Source organism: Cariama cristata, unplaced genomic scaffold, assembly GCF_000690535.1.
Source record: "Cariama cristata isolate BGI_N322 unplaced genomic scaffold, ASM69053v1 scaffold5876, whole genome shotgun sequence".
Classification (NCBI taxonomy): Eukaryota; Metazoa; Chordata; class Aves; order Cariamiformes; family Cariamidae; genus Cariama; species Cariama cristata.
The window spans coordinates 115,803-124,842 of NW_009620304.1; the positions used below are offsets into that span (position 1 = coordinate 115,803).

At 42.5% G+C, this 9,040-nt stretch overlaps 1 protein-coding gene across 1 annotated transcript in view; it reads right to left on the bottom strand.

Annotated features, from left to right (window-relative positions):
* The window catches only part of TBC1D30 (TBC1 domain family, member 30), a gene marked incomplete at its 5' end in the record, with an annotated part of 24,303 nt that extends 20,445 nt beyond the window's left edge, over window positions 1-3,858 (bottom strand). The window contains 2 exons of the mRNA XM_009701572.1: window positions 3,322-3,387; window positions 3,797-3,858. Coding sequence (XP_009699874.1) covers window positions 3,322-3,387; window positions 3,797-3,858 — 128 coding nt within the window. The remainder of the gene's footprint in view (window positions 1-3,321; window positions 3,388-3,796) is intronic.
* Between the last annotated feature and the right edge of the window lie 5,182 nt (window positions 3,859-9,040).

The window sequence follows — 9,040 nt, forward strand, 5'->3', positions numbered from 1 at the left end:
GAAACCAGACTGGTCAGGCATGATCTTCCTTTCATAAATCCATGTTGGCTGGCCCTGATCCCCTGATTTTCCTGCATGTGCTGTGTAATGGCACTCAAGATGATCTGTTCCATGACCTTGCCCAGAACTGAGGTCAGTCTGACTGGTCTGCAGTTCTCCGGATCATCTTTCCGACCCTTCTTGTAGATGGGCGTTACATTAGCTAGCTTCCAGTCTGCTGGAACTTCTTCAGTTAATCAGGACTGCTGACAGATGATTGCAAGAGGTTTGGCAAGTTCTTTTGCCAGTTCCCTCATTACTCTGGAGTGAATCTCATCGGGGCCCATAGACTTATGGGAGCCTGATTAGCACAGCAAATCGCTAACCATCTCCTCCTGGATTATGGAGGCCTCACTCAGCTCCCCATCCTTAACATCCAGCTCTGGGGGTTGGGTGTCCTGAGGACAACTGGTCTTGGTATTGAAAACGGAGGCAAAGAAGGCATTCAGCACTTCTGCTTTTTCCTCATCCCTTGTCACTACGCTACCCTCTGCATTCAGCAAATGATGGAGACAGCGCTTCTCTTTACCAGGGGTCTCTCCTGATCAACTTTGCAGAAGAAATAGCATCTAGTATTAACCACTTGGGATTGATCTGAAAGCATCACTTGGATCAGAGTAACTTACTTTTAGAAGAGGGCTTCCTAAACTGTTGGTGCTACAGGGAGTTCTGAAAGCAAGCATTTTGACTACTTTTAAAGCCTGATAATTACAGAACAGATTTATGCGTATGTCTCTACGACAAAGGCTGGACCTTTATTAAACATTTGAAAAGTGCCTGAATCATGAAAGACACATGACCGATCATATAATGACAACCAGTAACAATAAAGGATCTTTCTCTTCAGGAAACTGAAAGAAATAATGAGAGCAAATTGGTCAAGTTTTATATCAGCCATTAACTCACTCAAGTGAGAAAAGCAATTCAGACACTTCCCACAGATTTAAACACCGCATTGCGTGATGAAGGAATTTATAGACAGCTCCCAGAATCTCATGTCTTCTGCATTTAAATGTCCCTTCCCACACTTTTGCAAAGCCACTCATGCGGAGGAACGCCACTGTTCTGCCTCCCAGCAGCCTTTGGCACTGCTGACATCCTACTGATGTTGTTTGACTGGATTCTTTATCTCTGCCAGGCCCAGAAAACAAATGTCACATGCCACAGCGATAATGCAAGACTTCACCCTGCTCCTTCTGCTGCCAGCAAAGGAGGCAATCAGCATGCTGCCAACACAAAATGTTTCCTTTATTTTGGTATCAATCTTAAAATCATTGGGAAACCAGGGGATGTCAGTGAAAAGACCACATCCCTTTTCTTAGCACTACTTCTTTGGTTAGCATCATGTGGTCACATGTGAGTAAACACAGAGATGGGCAGAATGAGAAGGAAAACACAGAGATTGGCAGATAATACCTTCAGCAAGTCTGCTGATGACATAAAACTGGGAGAAGGGGCTGATAAGCCCAAGGGCACCTTGACAGCCTGGAGAAATGGGCTGAGAGGAACCTCATAAAGTTCAACAGGGGAAGTGCAAAGTCCTGTACCTGGGGAGGAACAACCCCAGGCACCAGGACATGCTGGGGGCCAAGCAGCTGCAAAGCAGCTTGGCAGAGAAGTACCTGGGGCTCCTGGTGGACACCAAGCTGACCATGACCAGCAACGTGTCCTTGCAGCAAAGAAAACCAACAGCCCGGGGGGCTGCATCAGGCAAAGCCTTGCCAGCTGGTCGAGGGAGGTGATCCTGGTCCTCTGCTCAGCACTGGTCAGACACAGCTGGAGTGGTGGGTCCGGTCCTGGGCTCCCCAGCACGAGAGAGACATGGACAGACTGGAGAGAGTCCAGGGAAGTGCTGCAAAGAGGATGAAGGGACAGGAACACCTCTCCTACGAGGAAAGGCTGAGAGAGCTAGGGCTGTTCAGTCCAGAGAAGAGATGGCTCGAAGGCTCTGGGAGGATCTTATCACTGTATACAAACACCCAAAGGGAGGGTACAAAGAGGATGGAGCCAGGCTCTTCTCAGTGGTGCCCACTGACAGGACCAGAAGCAATGGGCACAAACTGAAATATGGGAGGTTCTGGCCAAACACAAGGAAACACTTTTTTACTGTGAGGGCGATCGAGCACTGGCACAGGTTGCCCAGAGAGTCTCCATCCTTGGAGAGATTTCAAAAGCCACCCGGACACAGTCCTGGGAAACCTGTTCCAGGTGGCCCTGCTTGAGCAGGGGAGTTGGAGCAGATGATCTACAGAGGTCCCTGCCAACCTCGACCCTTCTGTGATTCTATGACCTCTGCCACTCATGTATCACAGAAAAGCGTTTGAGACACTTACTGGAGCGTGGGAAAAGAACATTTCAGGAAAGAAAAAAGGCTGTTAGATGGATATAATGATTCACTGGAGTTGTAAATTAAAAATAAAATCTTAGTGGTGTGAGGAAAACGATGCCACTGTAAGTTTTCTGTATCCTTCCCCCTTGATTTGTAAAGAGGAACAGTTTGGTTTGGAAAGATAGCAAAAAGAAAACAGGAAAAGGAAATTCATCTGATGCATCACAAATATATGGAACTACATACATTTTATAAAGCTTTTAAAATATTCTTTTTATTAAAATTGCATTTTTAAAGCTGACATCATATGACTCAGTGTTATAGAAAAGATTAATAGATATGGTTTCTTTTAGGCTAGGGAACTTCAAATGTTGTTGAAGAAAGCAATAAAGTAAGTCTAGCAAAATCCCACTGGACCCTTTCCTACAACACTAACTCAGTGCAATTTCCCATTAATGGTGCACTCTACCATTCTACATCACTCCCAACTCCGAACTTTCCTAATTTAGGCAATCTGCCTTTCCCCCATCAAATGTTTCTATGAGCATTCTTGTCAGCACTAGCATCTATCAACTTCACCTTCACAAGTACGACAGCCTACACTGGAGATTTGCTCTCCTTTCAGTCGATCTTCAGCTGCGGGGGAAGCTTCACCAGTGCAATTCCTTGAGAGTGACAGAATGAAGCAATAACATCTGCATCGGAATAAGTCACCTAAGCCTCAAGCAGAAAGAGCTCAACTATTGAAAACATCATCTTTACCTGTCTCCTCAGTCTCTCCAGCTGCCCTGTGAGATTATCACTGAAGAATGTAAACTAGGAAAAATCCCCATTACAACTTAAATTTAAAACTTCCACATATTTGTTAAAACGCACTGATAATATTGATGTCATTCACCTCTCCTGAGAAACCCACAAGCAATACGTCCCACAAAGCATACAGGTCTACCTACCTTTCTCCGCCATTCTTTCGGTATGCCTGTCGGCAACCTGGCCACTGCTTTGAGCGCATCATGCCACTAAAAGGAAAAGCATCCAAAAATGTATAAAATCCACCACTAGTTTAATGCTACAGTATAGCAACATTTACAACACTGCAGACATGCACGTTCATTTCATTTTACTGCACACATCTCAGAGTTTAACTGCTTAATCCACTCCCAGGGAAAATATAGATTAATTACTTAACGCTATAACAAAAATGTAATATGTAATAATAATGTAATTAGGACACAAAAACTTATGAGATACCTGAGTAAACAATGAAAGCCTATTGCATTTTCCAGATACTAATGGGACAGCTTTTGATACAATTGCAAATAATATGCTGACATTATGATGACAGATGTACTTTCAAACTAGGGCAAGTACCTTGATTGAAGAGAACCCAATCCTTCATAAACTCAAGAGAAAAATGAATCAAATTACCTGCTGAAAACCATTTTGACCTAAAGATGGTTCAAGAGTGAATTTCAATTTTGTATCAACCCCTAGAAACAAAAAGGAAAAAAAATAATCATGGTCATTATTTTCATTTAGCTCAGAAGGAAAAAAAAACAAACCACAATTGAAATAAGAACACAAGATTTCAGGTACATGTTTCAACAACTACACTTCAATCTGCTTCTGTGAATTCCTGCCTTGATAGTGGATTCAAGGCACATGTTAGGAAGTACATGGACAAAATGTATTTAAAATGCAATAATACCCTCTTTACTCTCATGACGAGTTCGGCACAACTCATTTCACTAAAACCCATGTAATTCACTATTCTACAAACTATATTTGTACACTGCAAACTCTCACATGCATCCACAGAAAAAAATATATACAGTTTCCATCTATTTCGACTTCTTGATATTAAATTACTCAAAACTCATTTCTAAGTTTGGGGTGCTCAAATTATTTTATTGCTCAGAACATAACATTTTTTATAACTCCTGAGAACATAAAGCACATTTGATCTGTATTCTCATTTAAGCTTAGAGTTTATTTTGGCCACTGAGCAAATTATTTTAATTGTTATAAAGCACGCCTGCTAATAGTCTATAAAATACAATGTTACACAAAATGCTAGGATCTCAAGCTTGGCCTGTGCTGCATGCTGACTGTGGCACTGGAGCATGCCACAACACGAAGAACAGTAACATGTTTCATTTGCTCTGCGTCCCCCATTTTGAGTGTACAGGTCCTGGGTCCCTCAGATGCCGCTGTCCAGAGCCCAGGTGCTGAACACCGCAGCGCGGCCCATCCCCTCCCTCGCGTCTGCTCCCAGAAAGAATAAACCCTTCCTTTATTTTTCCTCCATAATTTAACATGATGTATTGCTCCATATTTAAAATTATGTTATGCATAGCTTCTTGTCTTTCTAGAATATCAAACCAAACATTTTTTCATATATATTTTAATAGCCATATTTATATTAAAAAAAAAAACACCACAGAATTTAATCCTGCAAGGTTTTAAGTATATAAAATCCATGCTAATCAACTCACCAATAATACTCAGTGCTTTGGAGGACTGTCAGAAACCCAAACTGTAGTGGCATTTGCTAGTTATGGAACGTAAAATGCCTTTCAGCATTCGCACACTGAAGTGGCGATAAGTAATTTAAAAGCCTTACTGCCTGATAAATACATATTTAAAGACAAAGGCTTCTCCTTCAAGGATTTTGGGGGTTTGGTTTTGTTTTGTTTGTTCCCCTTTGGCGAGGGCAGAGGGAAGAGAAAGAAAGAAAATTCACACAAAACCCAGTATTGTTCAGAATTTTACCATTTTAGAATTGCATCACTGAGACCTGGGGATTGGTGCTTTCATTTCCCTGCTTCAGATTTAAAAGACATGCTTGTCAGATCTAGAAAAATAAAGCCATAATGGAAATGTCTTGAAAAACATTAAAGGATTAACAGTTATTTCGGGAAGTAACTGTTTATTAGTATTCTTCCCCATAACTCCATGGCAGTCAGCAGGGAATCCTAACAGACAAATCTCTTCAACGTAATTCAAAGCAATGTAACAATGCCAGTAACCTAAGATGAAATTGTATCACGTTTGCTGTAAATGCAAAGAAAGCGAGGCTCATTCCCAAGCAATCTAATGTCAGTACTGGAAAATCCAAACACATATGAAAAGATATCATGACCAAGAACTCCTTGTGTTAAGGTAACAGATGTTGACATGTTATCTAACACTGCCTTGTAGCAAAGAAGTAATAGTCTTCCAAAATAATCATGTATTCATTTCCAACTCAGCAGCCAAATATTAATCACTTCACAGTCTTCTAAAACTTAAAGATCCCAGTAACAACTTCTCTCTTTGTCTTACAAGCTTCCTAAGAAAGATGCAAGCAGAGACGGTCAAGTCTGCAAAATATCAAGCACAGTGAGATCCAACCTCAGAGTACGGCAAAACGTATCTATCATTTATATGAACATCGTGTCCAGGGAGCTCACATAGGGTCCCCGATAGCTGTCTGTCTCAATTAAATGAGACTGAAAGAAGACCTTTGAACCTCTATCTGCAAGACTTTATTAAATCATTGCAGACAATTAAGACAGGCATGAAAATTACTAGAAATGAGAATAGCATCATGTGGTAACACCAGACTACACAGTGTGCACCCTCCAGTGTGGCAAGGAACCTCTCGGTCAGGCCATGCACTGTAACCTGTCATAGAAGCCATGGAGTCTGCGTCCCCTTGCTTGTTCCCACTTAGAAATATTCCCAGATTCAAATATTGTAGTGGTTTTGTGACAGGGGAGAGGAAGAGCCATGGGGAGTAAGCCACAGACCATAGAGGAATGGTTCCTCATTCCTATCCACTTTAAAGAATTTACATTTCCTAAAAAACAAAAAAAATGACAACCTTGTTCAATAAAAACACAGCAAGTAAGCAAGTAAAAAAAAGCAGCAACACAAACAGTACAGACCAACAAGCTGGGAGCAGCGTTTCCTTGCCTGTTACTTACTTCTGGCACAAGAACCATCTTGCTATGTGCAGTTTCTGCACTCTTCACCAAATTTGTCCTTGGACTTCAGAGCTTCAAGGAAATTAATGCATAGCACTACTCCAACCTCTCATTTCCCCAGTCTTCCTATCTCCATTGCTCCCCTTTTCCTAACAAATCTGCCACCCCTGCACATACCTTTTTTTTTTTAAAAAAAAATTTCCTCTCAGTCCTGACATTTTCATCCTGTCCGCTTTTGCCTGGATCATCACCAGCCTTTCCCAAGGGCCTTCTTCCACATACAGTCTTTTCTCCCTTACACTTCCATCGTCTGCTACATCTTACCAACAACTCCCTTGAATTCTGCATTCAGTTGCCTTCTCCCCACAAACTAACGTAGATTCCCCAATAGCTTCTTCCCCAAGCAGTACCCCACACCCATCCAACCCTTCCACACACCTTCTGCACCCATTTTCACTGGATTTTCCCCTTTTTGTCAATCCTCTGTCTCTGGGCCACATCCTTCTCCATTACATAAACACATGCTCTTTGTGGAAAAGACTCCTTGAGACCTTACGGGAACTTTCCTTCCCCGCTCCTCTGCACGGACAGAAACTTACCATATATGCAGCAATAATTCCTACTCTCGGGGACTGCAAGCGCTGTCGAGTACAACTCAACCCTTTTACATCAAGCCAGCCCAGCTATAGTCTCCTCTGACATACTAAGTATCACCTCCAGTTCATACACTTTCAACTGATGCTTCATATCTAAAAAGCATATTAACTCACGTAAGCAGGAAGAACACATATGAATTATTAGCTCCATAAATACAAGCACACACAAAGGTACATGTTTGGCACCTGTCAAATTTCTGAAGGGTAGGGGAGTGCCAAAATAAGGCCTGTTCAATGCCCTTGCAACTAAGTCACAGAAACCACTGCAGAAAAGCTATTTTAAAATAAGGGGGGGGGAATAAAAAAGGTAAAACCCCACAAGACCCAGTCCCACTAGCTTTTCCAAGTAAAATACATGACTCCTGACAACAAAAAGTTGTAAAAGGGAAGATTATACCCCCAGGATTCCCAAACCCTACCAGTCTTTCACTGCATGACCAAAACGGAGCAGAGGACCACATAGAGAGGCACAAGAGTGGAGAAAAATGTTGTGGTCAGCCAAGTATCTGGGTGAAGGAATCAAATCCTCACTCCTCAGCAACATTAAATGAAAGGATGGGATTTTTTCAGAAACACTAAACCAGAAAAAGCATAGGAAGATGATCTGTTCTGGTGCACATATGTGAGCTATAAAGCCATAGCTTCAAACTTGCAAAGCACATTCACTGTAGGCTCTTGGCTGTACTTAAAAGCAGCTGTTGAAACCTCTCCCATGGAAAGCCAATAAATATTTTATCGAAAACAAACAAGGAAAAAGGCCTAAAGCAGCTTTGTGTGCAGTGGGAGTCCACACTTGGGGAAAAAAGCGGCAACATAAACTATCACCTTATTGTTGCTTGTCGTTTCAGGAAGATTCTTAGCCTTGCCTATTAATTTATCTCTAAATGTAGGTTTTCATCTGTGCAACGAGAAATAAAAGTAATAATCTGAGCAACTCTGCATTGAAATCACTTTTGTCAGGAGCCAGAGCTCACTGGGATGTATCAAAGCACATCTAAAATCTGCAGTCTACAGAAACTTCTCAATACAGACAGCTGATACAGACACTAAGAATATCTGAAGGAAACTTCATTCAGCTTATTTTTTAAGAGCTCATTAGCTGCCCTGTCTCCATCACTCTATGAAAGCATGCATCCTGAAGGATGTTATTGTATTTACCTACATATGAACAATATGGAAACCCTAACCTAGTGGGATTTCCTTGCTTTAAGGCTATGGCATTCGTGGTTATGCCTCCAATCATCTCCCCTGGTCTTTGTGGGAGTGTAAGTAAAAGAATGTCATTATCCAGATAACATAATTACCTGGGATATTAGAAGACTACTGTAGGGGCAGAGATCTGTGAGAATTACGAGTCAGGAAATCTCCTTGATAACAGCAGCCCCGTAAACCTATACCAGAATACATCCGAGACCTTATTAATAACAGCATCCGAAACTCAAACACAGAAGCAGCCAGCATTGTGTGCTTGATGCACACACAGCTAGTACAATGTGAAGTTACACCTTGCATAAATATGCACTGCTCTACATTTCAGTACACCTCAGGCTTGCCTGTTTTGTAAATGCCTCGGATAAAGCAACGGATCAACAACATTTTAGCTACAAGTGACAGCTCTAACTGTAAATTGAATTTCAGTTTCCAATACTTCATAAAAAGAACCAAATGATGGCAGGCAACTAGAATCTCGCATGATCACCCACCAGTGCTTCCGCCGAGAACCCACCTCCCTGGAGCAAACACGCATTGTTGGCTGACCACCTGGTCCTTAAAGGATTTTGGCACTGAAGCAGGATCCAGAAGAAACAGGCACAGAGCCGACGCCTTCCCCCTTAGGAAAGGCACGGTTGCCAATTTAGACAACACCCTACAGCAGACAAAGGCCGGGCGGGAGGAGGGGTCTCCGGCAAGTCAAGAGTTAGCAGGTTTAGCAGGAAAGGTCTGCTGAAGCTGAGGGGAGCCCGGAGGGCCCCGGCGGGTCGGCCATGCCGGGGGTGACGGGGAGAGGCTGACGGAAGGCGGCGGGGCCGCGGCCCGGGGGGAGAGGG